The sequence below is a fragment of the Pteropus vampyrus genome, unplaced genomic scaffold, assembly GCF_000151845.1.
Source record: "Pteropus vampyrus isolate Shadow unplaced genomic scaffold, Pvam_2.0 Scaffold81, whole genome shotgun sequence".
Classification (NCBI taxonomy): Eukaryota; Metazoa; Chordata; class Mammalia; order Chiroptera; family Pteropodidae; genus Pteropus; species Pteropus vampyrus.
Genome location: NW_011888862.1, coordinates 3,038,470 through 3,063,847, shown reverse-complemented (window position 1 = coordinate 3,063,847; position 25,378 = coordinate 3,038,470). Strand labels below are relative to the sequence as shown.

The 25,378-nt window shown below is 41.1% G+C and overlaps 2 protein-coding genes across 6 annotated transcripts in view; one reads left to right on the top strand and one right to left on the bottom strand.

Moving 5' to 3' along the window:
* OFD1 (OFD1, centriole and centriolar satellite protein) overlaps positions 1-11,978 on the bottom strand; it is a 35,353-nt gene extending 23,375 nt beyond the window's left edge. For 3 of the 4 annotated variants that reach the window (XR_002781045.1, XM_011362933.2, XM_011362934.2), the window contains exons 1-5: positions 11,725-11,861; positions 11,381-11,479; positions 7,534-7,734; positions 5,757-5,825; positions 5,639-5,669 (exon numbers count right to left, since the gene is read on the bottom strand). Coding sequence is in view for 3 of the 4 variants with exons in the window: in XM_011362933.2 (XP_011361235.1) it covers positions 5,639-5,669; positions 5,757-5,825; positions 7,534-7,734; positions 11,381-11,473 (394 nt within the window). In the remaining variant the exon portion in view is untranslated. Of the gene's footprint in view, positions 1-5,638; positions 5,670-5,756; positions 5,826-7,533; positions 7,735-11,380; positions 11,480-11,724 lie in introns of all 4 variants that reach the window. The other variant, XM_023532287.1, reaches the window with a different exon arrangement.
* Positions 11,979-11,995: 17 nt separating this feature from the next.
* TRAPPC2 (trafficking protein particle complex 2) lies at positions 11,996-24,320 on the top strand. Of its 2 annotated transcripts, XR_002781046.1 has the most exons (6): positions 11,996-12,166; positions 18,675-18,786; positions 21,342-21,486; positions 21,908-21,993; positions 23,209-23,371; positions 23,931-24,320. XR_002781046.1 is itself a non-coding variant. In XM_011362931.2 (5 exons), exons 2-5 carry the CDS (start codon positions 18,694-18,696, stop codon positions 23,305-23,307), a joined length of 423 nt encoding a protein of 140 aa, XP_011361233.1. In that variant the 5' UTR covers positions 11,996-12,166; positions 18,675-18,693; the 3' UTR covers positions 23,308-24,229. The 2 variants fall into 2 exon arrangements, 1 of the variants encoding a protein (XP_011361233.1); XM_011362931.2 differs by having other exon boundaries at positions 23,209-24,229.
* The last annotated feature ends 1,058 nt before the right edge of the window (positions 24,321-25,378 follow it).

The following is a 25,378-nucleotide window of genomic DNA, read 5'->3' as shown; positions in this document are numbered from 1 at the left end:
CCTTTGCAAGCATGATACCAAACTCTAGAAGCGGTAAGGTGAAATATTTATCAATCTAACATAAAAATCAAGAACTTATACATGGCATGAAATAAAGTCAAAAGACAAATGATACACTGGAAAAAGTTTGCTATAGTGTGGAGGAGACAGAGGACAAATTTTAATAGTATCAAAGAGCTCTCACCGATCAGTAAGATGGGGCAAGGCGTGAACAAAGAGTTTATGGAAAGAAATTTTAAATGTCGAAAAAACATGAACAAAATCATAAATAAATGCAAATTAATAGTACAACAGCGAGATCCTATTTTCCCAATAAGACTGCTAGGATTAAAACTTTGGTAGTACTTGCAGTGCTGACAGGGGAGCGGGGACGCAGGCATGCTCACTCACTAGGGAAGGCCCTGGGTCAGTGTTTATGCACATGACCTGCCACCTAGTAGTTCCATCTCCATGAATATGCACAGCTATACATTCACAGGGACACTAAGGGTGTACACTTCACACTGCTTCTAATGGCTAAAACCAAAGAATAAAAGGATGAAATCTCCATCGATAGGCAGTTAATTAAATACACTCTTTAAAATTAATCTAAATATATGGCTATAGAAAGACATATTGGCAGATGAAGAAAGCAAACTGTAAAAGTTATATACTATGACCTCATTAATGAGTGTGAGTTTTAATTACATGTATTTGTAAACTAAATTGTGGTAGGATAAATAAGAAACTACTCATTCTAGTTATCGGCAGAAAGTGAGATCAGAGAATATGGCCAGAAATTTCTCCTTTTCTTTCACTTTATACCCTTCTGAATAGTTTGGAACTTTTTTTTAAACCATGAATATAGTTTAGAAGTTTTTAGTTTCTTAAAACAAAGTTTAATGGACTCCTGCGTCTGCATCAGCCAAGGTAGGGGCTTTTGTTTCCCTTTGTGCTGAAGAGTTTTAAATGCACTGGTTTTTAGTTCCCCTGATGGAGATGTAAACTGTTCTTTCACAGTCATTTCCCTGCAGCTGTCTCATCCACCTTTCTTCCCCTGACCCTTCCCAGCCAGGCTGCCCTCTCTTCGCACCTTTCGCAAGACTCTTAAGCTGAGGCCGCGTCTCAGCTCCCTCTATGGAAAAGGTAAACACCTGGCAGAAATTCCCGTCAGATCCTGCGGTCCCACAGTAGATAAGCTTTAGGATGTGCTCTTCGGCCTCAGTGTTTCTAAGGCTGTCACCTCTTTCCACGTCTGCAGCACTGTCCTGACCACAGGCCCCTAATTAGCTCCCTTTCCCTATCCTTCTCCTCCCCGCCCCCACGCCCTCTAGTCTCATTTATTTATTCAATCGTTTATCTATCAGTGTGTACTCATGGTTATTTTATATTCTGGGTTATAATTCCTATGTTATTATATAACTCATTACTTATATAATCCAATATTTTATTTTGTTGCTCCAACTGTTCAGCTTTGGCCTTTGGGAGCTCTTTCGCAGTGCCTTTTTTCTTCCTTAAAGAACTATGTTCCGGCTCTGTAAGATGCTCCAGGCTCACCGTGTATACACATTCTCTGCTCCAGTTCTGGAATCGGCCACTGCCCCAAGGAGCCCTGGTTCCTATTAATATGAGATGGTGTTAGAAACCAAATCTTAGTGTCCCCAACTGGGTGCTAGGCTTGCTCATTGCTACTGGGGTGTCATTGCTTCCTACCCCTCAGCGTGAAGAGCAAGGAAATATATATACACATATCTATATCTCTCTATACATCATCTGTGTGCGTGTGTGTGTGCGTGTGTGTATACACACACACACTCACACGCGCACACACACACACACACATACACATTAAGCTAAATATGATTTCATACTGATGTCTCCAACTAATCCCTTACCACATGGGTCATTCTAGCCTGCTCCCCTTATCTGTAAGTTCCCACTCCAACAGTGAAAGACCTGGCTCTTGCTGTCTACTATCCATCTCCTTAACTGCTCAAACCCAGCACATATGTACAATGGTTTCAGAATTAAGCAGGATCTCCATGAGAAATAACTCTGTACCTATGTACAGTTCCTTCTGTCTTAAGTCTTCCGGTCTCCACTACTTCCAAGTTAGTCAGCTCAGCATCTTTTCTCCCCTATGCCCTTCGGTCAGGCTATCACATTGGTCTGCCAGTCTGCGTTCCATCCTGGGATCACCTGACCTGCTGTATCTGCATACACTAAGGTTCGCTCTGTAAAGTTCTACAGGTTTTGACAAATGCCTGTCTAGCGGCACGTATCATACCATGACAGTATCATACAGAATACTTTGACCAGCCTAAAAAAATCTCGTGCTTTAACTATTCAACCTCTTACCCCTTTGTCAAAAACCAAAGCAGAATGATTTTTTTCTGGTTCTTTCCAAACCAGAATGATTTTTGACAAAGGGGTAAGAGGTTGATTGTATTTGTATAGATCTATTTCTGGACTCTGTTCTGTCCCACTGATCCATGTATTCTTTTGCCAATCATAGGTAGGGATTTTGACTTCCAGAAAGCAAAGAACTAGTGTCCAAATTTTCTGCCCAGCTATTTTTTGGGCATCATTATTTCTGAAAGGAAAACTTAGGGGTGAGAAGGATGGGTGAGTGAAATCTAGGGGAAAAGTACTATGGCCATTCAACAGATCAGCACCCTTGGAGTTTAGACAGAGGAAGACAAGACCACAGGTCCTTGTCGGGATAGACGGCAGGTACAAAGTATCTTCCTACATGTTTTCTAATAGTCTCAATCTCTTAAGTGGAAGCCACTGATTTTTAAAATCATTTCATTTTAATAGCAGCTGTTTTATTGTTAGCAAAGAGTTGGATCCAAACTTTGCCACTAGGATGCCCGACACATCTGATATTGTTTTTCTGAGTTTCAGAAATTTTACCAGGATGCTGGGTGAAGCTGGTAAGAGCCGTTAGCCAGATGTCTTTCCAAACCAGAAGCATTTAAAGAGTATGTAAAAGTGAAAAACTATTTTTAAGGATAACATACTTATAATAAGTGGATTATTTCTTAAGATCCCTTCAAGCCCTTGTGGAGAGCGGTTTGTAGTTGTGGAGAGAGGTTTGTAAGCTGACAAGGTCCTTGCAAACTGCGAAGGCCACCAAGGGTTACTTCACCTCCACAAATCCTCCACAGATTCCTCCAGAGAACAAGAAAGTATAAACATAGCCGCAGGCAGGTAAACAAGCTGAAGGCCATGAGAAGATGATAGGCTTGGGAAAAGTAGAAGAAACAGTATTGTTATGACTAAGGGAAACTGCTTATGCCAACTAGTATGTTCTTGTATAAAAGCAGCTCGCAGAAATAAAACTGGGCCGTTGCCCATCATCAGTGGGCAGTGGGCCTCTGGATCCCCGCTGCCTTCTTTCTTTTCTCAATCTTCCATCGTTCCCACTCAGGTTTATTTTCCAGGGCCGTGCTGGATGTGGCAGGATTTACCACTAGCTGGACGCGGCAAGCCCTAAATTTCCTTCTGAAATAATAGTTAAGCTATAGACACTAGCTATATACCTTAGACCTGTGCTGTCCAATATAATAATCCACTATTCACATGTTGCTATTTAGATTAAAATTTCAGTTCTTCGGTCACACTAGCCATATTTCAAATGCTCGACAGCCACATGTGGCTTGTGGCTGCTGTATCAGAGAGCAGAGATACAGACATCCCATCATCATGGAGAATTACACTAGACGGGGCTGGCTTAGAATACAGAATACAGGACCACTTACCATACTGAACTTCAGTATGGATGACCCACTTTTCAGGCAATCTAGAATGTCTTGTGATCCAATTTACTTATCCTCTGCCAACATCGCTCCCAGGCCAGGCAACTAAGTCACACACTAACGGCTGGCAGAAGGTAGGTATTCAGATGTTTGCCAAATGCTAAGTTCTGAATGAATGTCCCAGTAGGGGTCGTGGCAACGCTGGCAACAGACAGAATCCAGGAGCGTACAACACAAAGGGACCATTACATAATGTTACAGATTTAAGAAGACCTAAAGCATAGCTATGATTACAGGCAAGTTACCAGCTTGTGTTCACGCCACAAAGTCCACGGTCGAATCCAGCCCTCAGTCTGGCACCCACAGCAGTTGTAACGGAAAAAAGAACCTTAGTCTTCCTCCTCCTGTGCGGGCAAAAACTCCGCTCTTCCCTACTAGTTCTCTCTTTCCTGTGAGTCTCCTTTATCTTCACACGGAACAGTATATAACACTTCACCCCTGACACTTCTGGTCACCAAATGCATGGGGGTTTTCCCCACGCCAAACAATTCTCTGTGACATGAGCTTGGTGAGTGTCCTAAATTTAACTCAGTTCTGACACTACCTGGAAACAGCATCAGAACCTACAGGTGAAGGACTCAGTCCCACAGGACCGCACCCCCGCACACCCCGCACACACACACTTCAGATGCCTGTTGAAAGCCCAGGCTGTGACCTGTGCTTCTGATCAAATGGCTATAAATTGGAAGTTCCCACAACCTGCTCCTTGGGTTCAACTGATTTGCTAGAGAGGCTCACAGAACTCAGGGAAACACGTTTACTAGTTTACTAAAGGATGTGGTAAAGGATACAGATGAACATCTAGACGGAAAAGATGTGTAGGGCAAAGGTACATGGGAAGGGGCACGGAGCTTCCATGCCCGGTCTTGGCGCACCACTCCCCCAGCAATTCCACGTGTTCACCAACCCAGAAGGTCTCCGAACCGCAAGCTTTTGGGATTTTATGGGCTCTCATCTCATAGGCGTGATCAGTCACGAACTCCATTTTCAGCCCTTCCCCCCTCTCAAGAGAATGGGAGCGGGGCTGAAAAGTCTAAGCTAATGGTGGCATGGTCTGTCTGGTGACCAGCCCTGCAGGAGCCCACCCAGAGATGCTTCGTCAGAACAAAAGACTCCCATCACCCAGGAAATTACAAGGGTTTCAGGAGCTCTGTGTCAGGAACGAAGGTCAAAGACCAACATTAGAACAAGAGATGCGCCTAGTATTCTTACTACTTAGGAAATTATAAGGGTTTCAGCTCTGTGCCAGGAACTGGGGGCAGAGACCAATACATGCATTTTCTACTGTCTCAGAGTAGTTATGGATTCTGTGAAGGTGATTATCAAAGCCAAAATGAAAGCAATTTATCAGGCCTATATAAACACTTTAGAATAAAAAATATTTGTGACACTTATTACTGAACAGATCCTTCATTCTTTAAGCAAATATAAATACAATACTCTATAAGTTGTACTTGAGAGGATATCTAGGATACAAAGCTATTTGGCCTCAATTTTAGTTTGTTCTTTTTGTGTGTGTGAAAATATAACAGTGGGTGTATCTTTACGAAGCGCACCTTTCGATCCATTTGTAGGGTTCTTGATACTGTCTGTAGTTTTCTTATCTGAGTATCTAAGAGCTATTTTAAAAAATGATGTTTGGAAGATATGATCTACATTTGTCAAATCAGATGAATTGTTGTTTATTTAAAAGATAAGGTATTATCAGCAAGGAAAATCAAATGACTTAAATTAAATTTCCCACTCTTCCCCCTAAAAATTACTAGTTTCATGCTTCCGTAGGAAAAAAAATACATGACAAAAATGTTGCTATTCTCTACAAAAATGAAGACTCCTACCTTTTTTGTTTTCTTTATCAAATCCTGACGCCTGTTAAAAGAAAATATTTTACTTTTAATCCAGTATTCAGGAATAATTAACAAACCGAAGCAAGTTAGAAAAACTAAACAATCCTACCAGTGATTTGTAGAGACTGGATTCAGGGTTGATTTTAATGAGTTGTAATAGATCCTGCATTGTATATACCTTGAGGGGAAAAAAAGATTAAGTAGACATTTTTATATCAATGTTTAAATGACAAATTAGGATATTTCTGAATATAAGACTAAGAATTATGCTTCATATTAAATAAGATAATGATGCTAAAATATAAAATTGAAGTTTCTCCTTATACTATTAAATAAATTACAAAAAACGTTGAGGTCAAAAATATAAAATATTTTTCTTGATCATGTAATTAACCTCCAAATACATCACAATGCTATCTATGCCTAACAGAAATGACAGAAATGGTTAATGCCTACACTCAAATATCTGATGAACCACTGAATTCCAGGGTCTTTCAGTTGTAGTGAATTTTTTTTAAATACTATTGCGTGTAACTAAATTTTTACTGTTTTTACAACTATAAATGTCTAAAGTATGCCTAAAATAGTTTTCAACAAGCATTTTCGGTAGCTATTCTTTATATTCCCAGTACAGTACGTTCCATTATTTACTATGTCTACCCTGAGAACGTCGATATCATTTATTTTCAGTTGGTTTTCTTTAAAGACAATGTTCTGCATGGCATCTGATAAGAGTAAAAACCTTTAAGTGTGTAAACTAGATTAATTACTGCTCCAATAACTATAATTGACTATTACTCATACAATAAGCAAAACTGTGAAATGTAATTAAAAACAGACTGATTAGACTAAGAATTCCAATGTTGATAAGTAAAATTTGGTTGTTCATGAACGTAGCATATTTAAATTTTAAGTTTTTCAAAAACTAACATTGTGTTTTCTTAAAATTTCTGAATATGAAACTTTTGGACAATTATAGATAAGATTAAGAGAGTAAAAACTCAGAAATAACACCAAGAGTGAACCCTAATGTAAACTATGGACTTCAGATGACAATGGGACAATGTAGGTTGATTGTAAAAATGTTGATAATGAGAGAGGCTGTGCACCTGTGAGGACATGGAATATACAGGAAATCTTCCTTTCTGTTCGACTTTGCTGTGAACCTAAACTGCTCTAAAAAATTAAGTCTTATAAAAAACTAGGGAAAGTTGGCTATGTTTGCCTTTAAAATAATAAAGTGTGACTAATGTGTTCAACAGTAATGGTGGAGGAAAGGAGGAATATAGTAAAAATAATTAGAGAAGTGCTAAAACATGTCTTGATATTTGAGAACTCTAGATTTTTTTAACGCAGTCCTTACTTCTCTTATACAATCACAAAGAAGAGAAACATCTGAAGAGACTGTGGCACAGTAAGAAGAGCACATCTTAGAGATCTAGAATTACTGTCCTGTGCTGCCACTTAGAAATCCTGTGACCTTGAGCACATCACCTCACCTCCCCAGACTCTGGTTCCCCATCTGTGACACACGTAACACCTGCAGTGGGACTAGCACAGTGCCAACTCACAACATTCAGCATAAATGGCAGTCGTGAATCTTTAGTCGACTACCTGGAATGTAAGATCAATTCTCACTCCAAAACATTTCATGATTCCACACATCTCAACTTTACAAAAGACGAATCGAGATTCCAAGGAATTGATGGCAATATCAAATTTAGTACTCTTTTATTATGTAACAAATATATGATGTGAATTCAAAGACGACTGAGAAATGGACTTAGCCAGCCACGGAGCACACTCAGCTATCATGGAGCACTTTACTCTTATCAGAGGACAAAGCTGTTGACAGAAAATTCAGAAACAGAAAGGAAAGATTTTACCTTTTCTTTGGCCAAACCACTTTCCGGAAAGAAAACTGAAAGTGAATACTCGTAGCCACATTTTTCTAAGTGATCTGCCACCAGAGAGTTAGAAGCACCGATTAAGAGGGAGCTCCCTGCCACCGAAATGGACTGGGGCTGCCTTTCTCCGCTCAGCACGGGGTGCATCAGCTCATGAATCAGCTGCTTTCTCAGTTGTGTCTAGCTCGAAAACAAAAAAAGAAACAAGAGAGAACAAATTTTCAGCAGGACTGTCACACTGGAGATGCATAGGTTTGTCACATGAATCAGAGTCCTTCCTTTTATTTCCACGATGGTTCCAGATCCACGGCCAGAACTTGAAATCTTCCCCTGCACTCTGTCTTAGCCCGTGAGACAAGCAGCCCGGTGGGTTCTGGAAAAAGTGCACTGGTGGTCAGCTAGAACTCATGTAGACTCTGACTCAGCAGCAACTTCTGACCGGGATACCAACTACAGGAGAAAATTCTACTGCTTCCTCACCTCTCTGCAGACTGTTGGAGGATATGAAAACAATATCGGGTGAAACAAGTTTATTGGGCATATTGATTAAGATAAAATTGAGTTCTCAAAAGGGAAATAACATATGCAAGAGAGAAATCAGTAAACCCAAAGAAGGCTTATTAAACTGTACTTTTGCATATAGTATTTACATCTCAAGATATCGTGAAACAATAATTTTCTCGCATTTTATAAAGAAAGAAATCTAGGTTCAAGGTGGATAATTTTCTCGTTTAATTCACTAGTGTTATTATTCATTTGGTTTTAAGAAAATCTCGAAATTAATTGAACTACTGAATATTTGTTCTGATCTATTTTGCATGTAATCTGGAAACATACAACTGGGCTGAGCTTAAGGGTATGTTGCCTAAATTCATGGAGTTCGGCAATAAATAATATCTAATGTACTTTTATCAATAGAATACAAGCAAGAAACAAGTGGATTTGTTATATCTCCTTCTATCCTTTAGCTAGAGAGCACTATATAATTACAAGTACAGAAAGGGACTTATTATACATCTAAAATCCTATAGTACAAAAGACATTTACACTGAACAGAATACACATGGTCTGCCTCATCAAATACAGTTCAGTAACAGAAATAATAATACAAGAGAAATAACAGCATTCTCCATCAGTAAAATTTAGAGGTGGTTTAAGTAGATTTGTAACACACTAAAGAAGTAATATATTTAGATCCAGCTTAATTAATAAAAGGACTAAGAGTGTCTTGCGAGTACTGAAATATGATAAAATTTAAATGAGTGATATAAGCAGGTGACAGGAAAATAAGAGTAGAAAAAAATGAAATGATATTATAGATGAATTCCCATTTCGACAAACACAAAAACATGCCATCTAGCACTTGCTACAAGGAATTGCAAAACTGGCTTGGGGCCTCCAACGGCTGATGCAAAGGGAAATCCATTCAGAACTAAAGCTTACAATGCCCCTTAGAAATAAGTACGGTTATTGTAGGGGGGAGAGGAAGTGGGAAAGGAGAGGCCTGAGGATCCTCAGCACATCTCTTAGAAACTGACAGACTGAGTAGTCTCAAAATAAGAAAAGGATTTGATAAATTTCATTTAATAGATACCTATGACTTGTACTTAATAAATACAAATTCTTTTCAAACATCCAAACAGAATAGGAGTTAGGCCACTAAAAAAATTCAAGACATTTTAAATATTAGAACTCACCCAGGCCACATTGAACTGAGAAAGTGAAAATTAGCTCAGGCTGAGAGAGTAAAACTCTGCCCTGCCATTGATCAAGCTGAATAACAGACACTGGACAGCCAGCTGCAAACAGGAAACAACATTTCTCCCAAGGGTACACGGTAGCTGTAGAGTGAAGAAGGCTGGCATAATCCTCATACCAAAACCAAACAAAGATAGCTCAGAAAGGATACTGATTAGTCAATACCAATTGTGACTTCATACAGATATGAAGTAGAACACCAGCACATCTAATCCAGAAACATAGAAAAAAGAAAGAATATATACCATGCTCAGGAATGCAAGGATCAGTCCACATTAGAAAGTGTATCAATGCATTATATACTACAATCAATTTCAGGTGAATTAAAGGGTTAACTGTAAAAAATGAAGCTTTTCAAAAAACTTAAAAGTGAATATTCATGCTTAGTGAAGAATTTAGCGAGAATAATCAGCAAAAACTAAAAAGAAATTAAATTTGACCATATAAAAATATAACATCAATATTTTTAGAGCCAAATTAAAACTGAGCACCGAGATAAAGTATTACCACAAAAATGGAAAAGAGATTAATAGTTTCTACTAAAAGAATTCTTATACATTAATAAGAAAACACTGACACTCTAGGGAAAAAATGGGCAGAGAATATCAATGGTCAATCCACGGAAAACACAAATGGCCAGAAAGTATCTGCAACCTCATTAATAATTAAAGGAATAAATACTAAAATAACGGTTTTCCAATCTTAGATTGGTTTTTAAAATGTCATGATGATACTGGAGTGATGCAAGCATTCTCAAATTACTGGTGGAATAAAAACTATTACAATCCTTCTAGAACGAGATGCGTACACCAAGAGCCTTAAAAAAAAAATGCTCATGCCCTTTGATTTGATTTTCCAGGATAAAGTGTCTATAGGAACACAAGTAATGCCACTTAATCTATCCTAGGCAAAAAATGAGAGATGCAATTGAAGGAACGTGTGGACCTGGGTAATAACCTACTCAACATCTTAAGTGTAAAATATGCTTCTGAAATATACATAGTAATAAAAACATTTGAGCTAATCCTAATCTTTGCTGTTAATTCATATATAAAGTGAGCTAATAAATATTTGCTGCCCAAATTAAATATGCAACAGGGGACTGCTATATAAATTACCCATACATCCAAATATGAGCCTGGTGCCACCAAAAACGAAGATTTCAAGAAACTTTTAAGGACACAGGAAAATGTTCACCATATAACATTAAACTAAGGAGGATACACACACACATACACACACCCCATTATGCCAGTTAGTGGTTGTAGCAGGGTTGACTTTTTATTTTGACTTTTCTCCTGTATGTTTTTCTGTATTTTTCAGATGAGTCTGAATTGGTTTGTTTTAAAGTTACAAAAACAATGGGGGAAGGAGAAGGAAAAAAAAAAAATCAAGTTAATTTTTTCTTAATTTACCACTTTAAGTATAAAATAGACTTCTATAATGTATATAGTAATGAAATGTATATAGTATATAGTAATGTATATAGCAATGTATATAGTAATTCAAATCCTTTGTTAATTCATATATAGTGTACTAATAAATATTTGCTGCCCAAATATTCATACCTTTCAATATATTTTAAAGAAGAAAGTTCTCATTCCCCAAACTATTCTACAGTAAGCGGTACCATAGATTGGTTTTTTAAACGTCATAATACTGGAGTGAGACAAGCACGTTTTCTATACGGTTTCAATGTCTTTCATTGAAACATGACTGTTACAAAACCGCTTATTAATTCAGGAACCTATAAGCCAGATTTATAAAACAAGCCTAATCTCCCTAAAATGTATTCATTTTATGAAGGTATCCAATCTTATCTTAATGACAGATCAATAAATCTATAATTTGAATATGCTCTTTTAAGACTACTCAAACTCGAAACCATTTGAGACTATTGTTCCAGAATATAGTTATACAGAACATGAAAACATCACTCACCAATACGATCTACAAGTACATATCGTACTACTTTTAAAACCCAAGAACTGGAGGGATCTAAATGTGGACTACCTGTTACATATTACACTTGGAAAAGCTGTACAACGGATATGCCTAAAACTGATACCTTGAGCGTGTCCAGTATACCCCGATCCTTAAACGTCTGGTACAGCTTTTTCCGTAGTTCATCTTGACTCAACATCTTAGTTTTGGGGGGCATGGTGGACTGGAAGAGAAAATGGTTACGGGTTACCTAGCAGGCAGAAGAGAGAGGAGGTGAATTTCTGACAACAGACTCTTGGCTGGTCTCCAGGAAGCCCTATGAGGCCCGGCGGGAAAAGTTGCTTTAACGAAAACAAACAAGAGGCTTTATTTCCGCCGATCCCGAGGAGGCGCCGGTGTAGCTACCTGAGCCCTCAGGTGTCTGCTTCCTCCCAAGCCAGCCGCACCCGCCCCGAGTTTGAGACCCACCCCAGGCTGCAAGCCGAGGACTAGGGGCCTCCCAGCCCTCGGAGCCTGCCTCTGTCCCGGGGGATCGGGAGGCACCAGGAAGCTGAACGCTCTGCCTCCCACTCCGAACTCAGGCAGAGAGGCGCACTTCCCTTCTCCGCGATTCTGACGGTAGGCGGGGTCGTGGCCCACGCGCGACTTTCCCAGGAGGCTGGAGGGCCGGGACTGGGAGAGATGAGGCACCACAGCTCAGAGCCGGTCCCGCCCTCTCCTGAAGCCAGCCACGACGAGCCTCCCTAGCCTGGAGCGTTACCGCGCATGCGCTGGGCTGCGCCACGCTCCGGCTCCTCCCACATATCACGAGAACGCAACTGCCGAGTCTCGCGAGCGCTGCTCTGGGAATCTCAACTGAAGCTGCTGAGGCAACTGACTGGGTATTTCCATTGTCTGCGTCTCCGCGCAGGTAGGGAATGCCGTGAGGAGGGGGTGGGGGCGCGGCAGGCTCTCCAGGACACGTCCCCGGCCCTGCGTGACCCGCGTGTTGGCCCTGTCCGTCCACCCTGTTCCCATCTGGGGCAGCCAGGCCCGACCCGGCCATTCCCCAGCTGGCTGAGTCCAGCACAGCTCACCTGGCCAATCCACACCGCATTTCAACCTGCAAATGTCCACTAGCTCGGGGGCTTCGCTCCTGTTGCCTTTCACTAGGTCACCCAGCTAACCCAGGGCTTCTTAACTGCGGCACTGTTGCCATTTGGAGCCCGAATATTCGTTGTGGGCGCTGTCCTGTGCACTGTTGGGTGTTTAGCAGTGCACCTTCCCACCAGTTGTGACAACCATGAATGTCTCCAGACACTGCCAGATGTCCTCTAGAAGGCAAAATCGCCACTGGTTGAAAATCAGTGAGCTAAACTTCGAGTACCCACCGGTTTTGCATGCTGTGAGGAAGAAGAAAGTGAACCGGGTACCCAGGATGCTTAAATCTAATTAGAAAAGGAACCAGTCTCTCCAGAAGCAGTAATGAAAACATTGTAGCGGGAGAGCTGGATGAGAGCCAAGATGCATTGTTGACTGGGTAAGGAGTTTAGAAAAAGGAGAGGTGGTTGAATATGGAAGTGGCCGGGACATCGCTAGAAAAAAATGACTTCATCTGAGCCTTGACGGGTAGGATTTGGTTGGTGGCAAAAAAGAGCAAATACTTGGCACTCCAGTAGGTAAGTGCCCTCTCCCAAACCCGCAGCGGTGGATAATTGATCACAGCATTTTTCCCCGCTGACTGCACTTAGTCTCTCAATCTTTCTCAGCACCAGTTCCGGGCAGTCACTGCCAGTTGATTAGAACTGGCTCAGGAGAGGAAACCCATCTGTCATCCCTAGTCAAATCCCTTTTCCATTAGACAGCATATCTTATTTAAAGATACCATTTTGCTGTACACTGTTCCCCCCAAAAAGGTCTCCCCCCTTCAGTTTAAACATTCTCAGTTCCTTCAACAGTTTTCCAGATCATTCCCAAGCTTGAATCCTGCCGTCCTCCCAACACAGTCCAGTTATTCTTTTAAAATGCTATTTCCAGAATTGAGAACATTCCCCAGAGATGATATTGGCAAAGAGGACATTGTCTTCTGTGAATGCAGCCTAGAATTGGCATTAGCTGGTTTTTTGACCACTATCAGACAGCTGCTTCTTATTGAGCCTGCAATTAACGAAAAGTTATGAGTTCTTGTAGGTGAACTACTCTTAAACTAGGTTTTCCTCATCCTATTACGCAGTTCATTTTTTTCAAGCCCAAAGGTAGGACTTTCTTTCTACAATCTCTAAAACTATTTTTTTTTTTTTTTTCCTCTTTTTCTCGCTGTGGATATTTTTTAGTCTTGTGTCTTTTGTTTTCTTATTTTTTGTGTGCTTTTCGTGTTATCTTTGAATGTGGTAAGTTGGCTTCATCTCAGTTGATTCAAATGTTGAGCTGGGATAGGTTAAGGTCAAACTCAAAGGTTCTGGAGACGCCCTGCTGTCAACTGATCTGGAGCACTTTATCATTCAAGTCAACTGTGGGTTGCATCCCTTATTCCACATGTAATGAGTGCTTCCTGGCCCCCGGCACTGTTGCAGCTTTGGAGATACCACAGATGGTGTTACCATCCAGGCTACAGCTCTCTAGTTGTTTTAGATACCAAATTACTTCCGGAACTGACTTACTGTCTCCTGTATTTCCCTTCCAAAACAGAAAATGTAAGCTTGGCATGACTTGTTCTCAGTACAACCAGGAGTACATGAAAGAATAATAACCTACTCTACTTTGTCTAAGGATTCACGTTAAAGGAGTTAATGTATAATAAAAGGTTCTAGTGTGGTGTCTGACCAAAGAGCCATTTAATACATATTTCTGTTGGTGTTTTAATCTCTTCGAAAGTACTCAATTATAGACTAGGAGATAAGCCTTTTCTGTTTCTGAAAATTGGAATAACACCAATCTCTGATGGATGGTATGGCTCTTTTCTGTTCCTGCGACTTCTCATGTCACTGGTCACTAGATATACAATCACATCTGTTTAATCCAGGATACCTAGTTTGCTGAGAACTGAAGACTTGTATTTATTAAAATGTCTAGATTTTTTTTAAATACACCTATCTCGAGGTTCAGAGCCTGTCTAACCTTGTTTCTTCCATCCACACTTGCTGCTTGAAAATCATTCTGTTTGAAAAAAAGCTTAATTCATTCAGATCTGCGTCCTCTGTTATTTAAGTGTGTACCAGGTGCTGGAAGCAGTGACCTTTCTCCCTGGCTTCTTCCTGGTTGTGGCCTGAAAAGGCTTTGTTTTTCTTAACATATTCCACACATTTCAGCTCATTTGGGGCTTTTGCCCTTCTGACACTTGCCTCCGGGCTTCTGGTCCCAGGTCCCATTTTTATGTTCATTACTAGTTAATGTCCTACTTATTACACTATGTACACATCCTCTTTGAGTTCAAAGTAGTCCAGAGCTCCTTGCGTTACCACGTTGACTCCTTTAGTTGTCTCTCAAAAGCAGCTCAAGTCATCCTAGCCACTGAGACAGCTGCAGTTCTCACCGGCTCCCCTCCATTCTGCCAGCAAGCCCCGTCCCCTGTAATGGAGGATTTCTTCGTTAAGTACCTTAACTTCAGGAGCTTCTCACAAAGGTGCTGGGAATCACTTGAACATAGGCTATCAATCAGGCCTGAGACCCCGAAGGCCTCAGCACGGAGCTTTTCCGTGTTGGGTTACTTCACCCCACCATGCCTCATTCCTGCATTCCCTTCTCTCTACTCCAGCATTATCTATCCCACACTGTCCAAAGTACAGCCCCCTCCTCGCAGCTCCATTCTGCAAACATTGAGCACTTATGTATTAGGCTCTGTGTTAGAGATACAGGCTGGAAACCACCACAGCCCCTGTTCTTTTCCACCCTGTCATCCTCATATTGCTCTAAGTAACTTCACCTTGACACCATTGCCTCCTTCCCACTTTTCCCACATTGCTTTGAACCTCATGTCCCGTGGTAAATGAACTTGTCACCACTCTGCAGAATGCACCTTCTGCCTTTTGGCTGACACTTCTTAAATATTTCCTTTTTTTCTCATACCTGCAGGTTTTGTGGGGTTTTTTAGCTTTGATATGTGTGTTAGTTTCCTACTCCCGCTATAACAAATTACTACAAATTTAGTGGCTTAAAACAACACAAATGTATTACCTCACAGCTCTGTAGCATAGAAGTCCAACACGGTCTCACTGGGCTGAAATCCAGGTATCAGGAAGGCTGTGTTCCCTTCTGGGGGCTCTCGGGAAGAATCTGTTTATCCTTTCCAGCTTCTAGAGGCCGCCCATGTTCCGTGAGTCCTGGCCCCTTCTTCCATCTTTAAAACTAGCAACGTTGCATCTCATGACCACCCTCCATAGTTATGTTTCTGTGCCTTCCTCTCGCGTCTCCCTCTTCCACTTTTAAGGCCCCTTGTAATTGTATTGGGCCCACCCGGCCAGTCCAGGATCTTCTCCTTGTCTTAAGGTCAGCTAATGAGCAACCTTAGTTCCATCTGTAGCCTTAATTCCCGTTCGGCTTGTAAATTAACAGTCACAGGTTCCCGAGATTAGGGTGTGGACTTCTTGATGAGGAACAGAGGGGCTGTTCTGGCTGCCACCCCATGTTCAGAATTGACGTGTTCATTTGCATTCCTCTACCTTCCCTTCCTGATTTCCTTTCTCGGTGATAGCATCACATTTTGATATTCTGCTTGATCACCTCATCCAGACATTCAGAAACACCCTCGAGTCCCCAGTTTAAACCATTACCAAGTTTTGCGTAGCTGCCTCCTCCACACCCTGAGATCCAGTCTTCCTTGGAGGTGCCTGAAGGGCCCCTATTTCAGGTGATGGCAAAATTGAGCAGACACATACACAACTCACACAAACAGCAGTTTCTTTCTAATATTTGTGTTACATACTGGAGTAATACTTCGTGGAGGGAAGGAAGGAAGGAAGGAGGAGGTCACAGAACTTAAAAAAAATTGACCTAGAGCTGCACTGTCCAATACAATAGCCACTAACCACATTCGGCTATTTAAATTCTAATTAATTAAAATTAAAAAAATTTAAAATTCCGTTCCGCAGATACACTAGCTATATTTCAAATGCTCATTAGCCACTAGTGGCTGCCACATTGGACAACACAAGTACAGAACATTCCATTCTCGCAGAAAGTTCAATATGCGGGACAACACAGAATTCTTCAGTGTGTCTCCCCTTTGCCCACTACATAGGCGTAGTAAGCCCTCCAATATTAACTGTAGACGTTCCCTTCCTGAGACAGTGTGGTTATACAGTTTCCTTTTCTTCCACTTCATTTTTCAGTTTTTCCTTATCAGAATTGAATAGAGTTTTCTCTCTTATTCTTTAGCTTTTTATGAAATCAAATTATTGGCAGCTCAAGTTCTGCCCAGCTGGGCAGTTTGTGGTGTAATCTTTATGTGGTATTTCCTTCAGTTCCCTTTCTATTTATCTTCATGCTGTACTTAGACCTCTGCTTCTCTCCCAGTCATGGATTTCCATACGGGGGTGAGTGTGTTGCGGGGTGTGGGGCAGTCTTCTTTATATGGATATCATTTTCTGCTGCTGCTTAAACATGTGGTAGAGAGGGGAGTATCTGCCTTATTTTTTGTTTTCCTGCTGCTGCTGCTGCTTAAATGTTTGTGCTGAAGAAAGCCCTTCCCTTGGCAAGCTCCAGCTCTGAAACCCATTCCAGCAAAAATGAATGATATCATTATTGACTTTGTTAACATTTCAACCTCCCATCCCTCTTCCTCTCGAGAATTATTGCCAATTCTCCTAATTTTGCATAGCTTTTGTATCGTTCCTGCTTTTCTTTGTTATCCAGTTTTACTGTTTGGGCCTTTTTCTCATCTTTCCCTACAACAGGGATCAACTTTTTCTGTAAAGGGCTTAACGATGTCTGTCACAACTCAGCTCTGCCACTGTAGGGCAAACGCAGCCTTAAATGATGATGATAAAAGGATGGGTGAGGCCAGATTCGGCGACCCCTGCCCCAAATAACATTGTAAATCCTACTTACATCATCTTACCAGTCTCCTGTCTGCCTTTTCTTCCAGACACAGCCTTCCAGTTCCAGGGTTGAAAGTGTCAGCTGTGCCCTGATTTCCTTTACAGCGTGTCATATTCATTATTACAGCGTGTCATATTCATTAGGAAATACAGTTCAGTTCTCCTCGGATTTTGCTGCATGTTCTGTTGAGTCAGCAGAATCCTGTGAGGCTCAGTGTGCCCTGGCCCACCTCAGCTGTGCATCCCCGAGACTGTACATTCCCAGTTAACCAGACTCCTGCCCCATGGGGAGACCTTCCCGGTCACCACATCTCCGTGCGTACATGTTCTTCCATGTTGTTCTAGATAACATTTCCTGAGCACCTCCTATGAGCCAGACCCTGCTGGGTTCTTTCTGTGCATCGGGTTGTATAACCCTCAAGCTCGCCCTAAGGGAGCTGCGACCATTACCTCAGTTCTTATCTCTATTCCACCGAGAAGGAAACACATGGGGTGGGAGATTAAGGACCCTTGGGTGGTCACATTGCTAGGAGGTGGCAGACCTAGACTTGAACCTAGCTTTGTCTGATTACAAACACCCTGTGCTGAAAATACATACGTAAATCTATCCGTCCATTCGTCCATCCATCTGGATTTTGTGTGTGCTGAAAACCACAGAATCACTGGTCCCCTCCACACACACTTTCTCTTAGTTTCACTTTTTTAACAAACCTATTCACCCTAGTTCTAAGATCTCTTAATGCCTCAGAATGTTTTCTCTCTGGTTATGATTTCTTCCATCTTTTCTAGAATACAGAACCTTTCCTCCTTTCTCATACGTGGTGTTTGAAGAGGTATGTCATACATTCTTTTATTTGCAGGCATACATTTGTAGCATACATGCATCAGGAAGAAGATAAAAACACCACAGTCTGTAGATAAGTGCTATAGTAGCTCTCCTTTGTGTAAATAACATGAGGTAGCACTGTTTTTATCTTCCTCAGCACCATCTCTCCTGAAAATGTCGAAGGCAAGCCAATTATTTCCTAATCAGCAGCCTTTAGTAATGTTTTCAGGTGTTAGTGCTAATGCTAACTGCTCCAGCCCAAGGATAGCCCAGCTTACTCTAAATGTTCCAGACTTTCAGATCATGAGAATGTTGTTTTTTATGACTTCATATTAGAGGTCTTCCACTTTCCCTATGAAAACATGGTACTGGGTTCTACAGGACAAATCACAGTTATATAATTTGTATAGTCCAAAAGCCGTATATCCATGGTAGTATACTGGAAGCAGGCCAGGCTTAGTGGCCTTCTCTTCTCCAATGTCAGACTTAAGCAAAAAATTGAATTCTAGACTTCTGGTTAACAATTTTTGGTTTTCAGTTGTGAGTACTAAAAATATGTATTATTTTCATTTAATTAGGAGTTGTATATTGAAGACAATGTCTGGAAGTTTCTACTTTGTAATTGTTGGCCATCATGATAATCCAGTTTTTGAAATGGAGTTTTTGCCAGCTGGAAAAGCAGAATCCAAAGTACGTATGTAACCTTTAAAAATGTCCTAAGAATCGTTATGCTGTTGTAATGATAATGGTGTAATACGATTTTAGAACTGGAAGAGATCTAAACAGATGGGGTAACTGGAATGAATCCACCACAGTTGACCGAGGCTTGCTCTGCAGTCTCAGGTTGATGGAAGCCAGCCAGGGAACGTCCTCTGAATCGTTTCTTCATCCTTGAATTCAGCACACACTTAGCACGCACTAACAGGATGCGCTGGGTCTCTTTTCCCTGGTCTTCAGTTCACTGTGTCACCCTCTATGAAAGCTACTCCCTAAGCACATAAAAACATGGTCCACCCGTAGTGGGTCTGGGAGAACAGTCACTGCTGCCTTGAAATGCCCTGAAAACCCATTCTGTCCCAGCGAGTCACCCTTTTCATCAGGACATACGTAGTAGAACCATTTACACCTAGGAGGATTAAAAGAAACCCTTACTGACATGTCCTCTTGCTGCCCTTGAGACTACGACAGTTTACAGTGTCCTGCCCACATCGCCTACTGGCTGGGTGGTGCCCACGTGCTTTCCTCCCCAGTGACTCACCCAACTTCCTGTTGTCAGGAATGGTTCCAAAAAAACAAGCTTGGTTCGAACATGTTGCCTTTCAGAGTAAACAGAGCCGCAGACTTGAGAGTAGCTGGGTCCCTTCCGTCCTTCTGGGCTAGTCTTTCTGGGCTAGTCCTGTTCCGGATTGCCGACAAGTTATGCTGTGTTTCTCCCCGTCTCCAAAAATAAGCTTTCGTGTCCTTTAAGACAGGAATTGGTTTTCAAAATTAATTATAATGCATAATGCCCAGTCTAGTGTATGACGCTTTTCAACGGTTCAGATCTTGCCACTAAAATATGGTAGAAATTTAAGGGATTATCTTACCAGATGTGATTGCTACGTTATTTTCTCATGTTTCTGGGTGACGCTGCTAATTAAATCTTTGGTTTGAGGCATCCGTAGCAGCAGTTAAACTGTGTGTAACAGAGTTACACATAGTTCCTGTGCACTCCAGTGGCCTAGTGGTAGGCAAAGCAGTGCATATAAAATACGTTGTCTCATGATTTGATCTTAGTTCTTTCTTCTTCTACCACTTACTTTCTTAAAGCATTTCTACAGTTTACTCCTCATCACTCAAGTTCTATCATCAGTGTAAAGTAATGGAAAATGCTGCTGTGAGCTAGACACAAAATATGTCCATTTTTCTAACGATTAAATTAGGTACGTCCTGGCAGCAGGAGAAAAGCGACATGCTTTAGCTGTGCAAGGCGTTCCAAGGCAACTGGCAGCCTTCCTCCAGCCCAATCACAGAGGTGGTTCTAGTTTCCTGTGGCAGCCGTAACAAGTACCGCAAACTGGGGGGCTCAGAACAACAGAAATGTATTGCCTCCCAGTCTGGAGGCCAGAAGTCCGAGACCAAGGTGTCGGCAGGGCCGTGCCCCTCGAAGGCTCTAGAGAAGGACCCGTCCAGGCCTCTCCTAGCTTCTGGTGGTTTCCTGGCTTGTGACAGCAGCACTCCCATCCTCACGTGGCGTTCTCCCTGGGTGTGTCTGTGTCCACATTTCCCCTTTTTATAAATACACCACTCATACTGGATTGGAGCGCACTCTACACTAGCATGACATCGTGTTAACTATTCACATCTGCAACAACCCTCTCTCCAAGTAAAGCCGCATTCCAAGGTGCCGGCGGCTAGGACTTCACCATGAGAATTTAGCGGGGGAAGCTACAGTTCACCCCAGAACAGAGGCGTTCTTCGAAAACTGCATGTTAAAAGTAAGAACTCCACAGGAGTAAGACTGCATTCCAGGCTGGGACAGTCCCACCTTCTCCAGTTAAACCATTTCAGCCCATGAAAAGGACACTTCTAGCTCTGACAGGACTGTCTCCTGCTGAGAGCTGACTGCAAACAGCTGGTCTCCTGTCAGTCTCAGGCCCCCCTGCCACGTAAGCTCCTTATCCCTGAAAGAGGCCTATGCCAAGCCTTTAGGAGTGCCACCTACTACTCAACTGTCTCCAATGCTCACGAGGTGTGACCGTGCACAAACCACCCCCGCCTTGAGGCCTGTGCCAACAGCAGCTCTCTGTAGCTCCTAAACCCCAGCTTACCTAAATTGCTGTCCTTTATCTGTAACCACTTAGGTATTTTTTCCTGTCTTCCTCTAAAAAAATACAAGTTTCTTAAAAGGAGGGTCTACTTTTTTTCCCCCTAATATAGTATTCTTTCTTCACACACTTAAATGGTTACAGAATTTCATGCAAAATTTTAAAAAATTATATAATTTCTTGAACACATTTCATTAATATTATAATAGAATTAATATAATTGGGTGTTTCTATTTGTTGTGTTTTCGACACCAAATTTTAAAATAGAATACGATGTGAAAACACTGAGGATCTTTTATAAGTCTCATGACAATTAGCAAAGAGCGAGCAGGGAGTCTTACCACCCCCAAGAAAAACTATAGAAATTACAGAACGAAATGTTGGCTTTCTTGACGCTTATGGAAATGTTAACCTTTTGCTGCTCACACTGTCACCTAGGACGATCATCGTCATCTGAACCAGTTCATAGCTCACGCCGCCCTCGACCTCGTAGATGAGAATATGTGGCTGTCAAACAACATGTACTTGAAAACTGTGGATAAGTTCAATGAGTGGTTTGTTTCAGCATTTGTTACTGCCGGTCATATCCTTACCTTTTTAATAAAGATATCTACAGGTTGGGGTAACAAACTAGAACATGGGACACATTTCAGGCTCTGAGTCTGTGGATCTCAAAGTGTGTAAAAATTGCCATTTATAGGGCTACTTTTATTTTTTTAGGGGGGAAAAATACATTTTGTTTAATAGGTAATTTTAAAACCAAGTCTCATATATAAAACTAAGGTTTATCTGAACCATATCAAGGATTTTAGATTTTGTAGTTATTTTCTAACTTAAAAAGATTGTTCTCTTTAAGACAAAACTAACCTAATTTTGAACCCAGTTTATGTATTCAACTTTTCCATCACAAAATACACCGCATGTGACTAATCTGAAGAATACTGTATCAACCGATTGCTTTTCATTTTTCATTTCTAAGAAAGATTAAACCTTAATTATTTCACATATGAGATTTATTATGCTTCATGACATAAGGCAAGAAGATGGAATAAAGAACTTCTTTACTGATGTCTATGATTTATACATAAAGGTATGGTATGTTCTATAACTTTTTAAATCTGATTATCAAAAAGGATTCGAACTTTGACAGGGAACTGGCGTATTAAGGTAACTCCCTCATACTGCCGTTATCATCTCAGACTGGCTCTCCTCCGGTCAGAACTACCCCCGGCAGTTCCCTCATCTGACAAGTCTTCACCACCAGGTTAACGTGTTTAAGAGAACAACTCACAATGGTTATTTTTAAATCAATTCCGTTCTTCTCCCCCTTTAGGTGCATACAGTTGATTTTAGTAGGGAACCCTAAAGAGAGGGAGGCAGTCTACATCAGGGAAATTGCTTCATAATTTTAATCTAAAATGTTTCCCATCTACTTTGTAAATAAGTTACAGTGCAGTGAATATAGATCATAAACCAGCAGGAAGTGATTCATACGCTACCAAATAGTCACTCAAGGAGAATGATGTTAATGCATTTTTTGATACTTAACGGTAAAAAGTAAAATAGTAATAGGAAACCAGTGGTTAATCTGCAGTGCTAACAACAGTGTGTTAATAATTGAAATGTTCTGTATTTGGACGAGATATTTGCATATCAGCAGCGCTAACAATCTTCCTACTTAGAAGTAGCAAGTAAGACTAGCCTTATAAAAAGGGAGAAAGTAATTAAGGTGTAAATGGTAACTTTTTTCCTCATTAGTGATTCCACTTATTAATAATTTTCTCTACCACATTATGACACGCTCATGTTATCTGAGAAACTGATCAGTTAACCAACCTTGTGTTAAAGAGTATTAAAAACCTGATTGTTAAATAATTACCACACAAGGGCAATAATATCAGTGTGGTATAACTTTTTATTAACTCTTGAACATATGGCAGATTCTGGTTTTTTTTATGTAGCCAAAGTGTCTTACAGATTAATCCATATATTTATAATGAGTATAAGTAGGTTAGTATTTCACACCAGGGTGAATCCTGAAAGTTAATTTCATGTACAGAGGCAGCACGTAAACCACCATCAGTTTGCCACAGGTACTTAAAACTAAAACACCAAGACAAAAATTTCCTTAAGGGGAGGTTAACTATTTAACAATGGAACATTTGTGTTGAAAATTAAAAATGTGGTCGTCAGACTTTTGTTTTGAATGTCTGATTTAATTTAAATCTTTAAAATAATTTCCTGTTAGAGACCTATGATTTGTCAGCCTTTTTGACAAACTCACTAATACCTTCTTCTTTCCTAGTTTGCAATGAATCCATTTTATGAACCCAATTCTCCTATTCGATCAAGCGCGTTTGACAGAAAAGTACAGTTTCTTGGGAAGAAACACCTTTTAAGCTGAATGCAGAAAAATTCGGAAATAAACAATGTCACTACAACGGAGTATACTCAGGAATGTGTACATTGTAAGTTACTTGATTAAATAGCCTGGAAAAGTTTTACTTGTAGTCTCAATTTATCTAAACCGAATGAAATTCCTTTTATATTTAAAAATAGTCCATTCAATTCTTAGAATTATTAACATCAATATTTGATTATGAACAGTATTATTTATAAAGAGCTCTTTACCGGTAATCATGCAATACTTATATTTTAAAAATTGAGAATAAGCTTTTGACTTTCTTCATCAGATAGGTTGATTGATCCTGATGTAACAATCCAGAACCAAATATTGTCAAGAATTGATAGATTTAAAACAAAAAGCGTCTGCAATGGGGAATGAAGTCGATAGCACGTACATGGGCTTATCTCTACATCTAGGGATGTTATAAAGTGTATAGGCAGTATACAGAGTGCTACCCAAGAAGCCGAAGCAAACAGCTTTAGTAGTGCCAAATGCACGTGGCTGCCCATCAGAGACTGAGAACAGAGATCCGGCCGTCATTCTGGAATCCTGGATCTGTGTTTATAAAATGGGGCATTGGGACCAAAGTGACAGATGATGTTTTATTTCCTTTCCCTCAGATGGTATACTCAAGATGAAATGAACCTGCTGATATCTGTACTAGTGAAGAGTTGTAAGGCAGTTTTAGAGCTGTGAACAAAGCCAAGCCTGCATTACATTAACATTTGCACTCAGCCTAGTAGGCTGTACACAGAAGGGTGGGCATGGTCTCCTGTACTGTAAATGTCACAAGTGTGGGATCTTACTGTAAACGAGTAAATGTCGATTGAAAAGTCATATAACCAGACATTTTCTGCGCTAATTGTGAACACTTGAAGAATTTTGTTCCATTCTGAATAAATCGAGTAAGTAATTCCAAGTTTGGTCTTATATCTGTGTATGAAGTTGCTACCATGATTTTTTACCCCATCTATTTATTTGACTTCTTAAATAAAGTTGTTTGTCCAAGATTGTGGGAGTTTAATATCGAATTTTTAAAGTGCTGCCCACCCAGCCTGCCACCACCGTTCTGGTTGTTTGCCCCATTGAAAGCCTACAAACTATACCTTTAAAGTAACTAAAGTTATTCAGATCACCTCAAAACTAGGGAGCAGAAAAAGATAGCTAGAGATCTAGGAGTAATTTCAGCCATGCTCATTGGGGAGACCCAAACATATATTCATTTTGTATAGTTTGCTCTGCCCTCAGTGACCGTATAACGCATGGCTGTGACGCAAGCAGCCAGGAGCAGCAGCAACGTGTTTCAGCAGGAAGCTGTAGGGTGGAGACAGTTTGGGCCCTGGCCCAGCCACACGACAGCGGTGTCCTGGCAACAGCGGTCCTTTTCTCCAGGCTTGTGAGGGTGAGACAGGAACAGGTAATAGCCCCGTGAGTATGTTACTGTAGCTAAGTACCTGATCTCATGTGTGACTGCATCTTTGAAGGAGCTCGAAGGCAAGTCCAGCAATGAGCGTGCGTTGGAGCGGGTGGGCTGTGGGGACAGCGTGCCAGGCACGCAGGTGTGGAGGAAAGCTGCACTGGCACGTGGGTTGGATACCTGAGAGGACAGGACCAGGACTGGTATAAGGGGAAGACCACAGGCTGACAAGGAAGCTGAAGAGCTAGCAAAGGGCAGATCTGGCAGGTGACATCGTTGAAAGTTCATTTCAACACAGGAGTATGGAGGGACATTGGTAGTTCCCTGGGCATCAGGCTCCACTGAGCACAGGTATCTCAGCAGTAAATTTGTATCATGCAGTCCCAAAGAAATCCAAACAAAATGCACAAATCTGGTGTTGTCCTTTCATTTCCTAGGATGCTTCATTGTGGCCCCCTTTGCATTTTATGTAGAGACCATCAGTCTCTGCTTGTGCTACACGTGACCTTTTCGGTCACGTCAGCATTTCCTGGTTGACAGTCCACAATGATGACTTCTCAGAATCTACCGACTGTACACAGGTACATTTTTCTACTTAACACGTCACTGCCCCACAGCCACTGGTATCATGAGAACTGGTGTTGGTGTCAT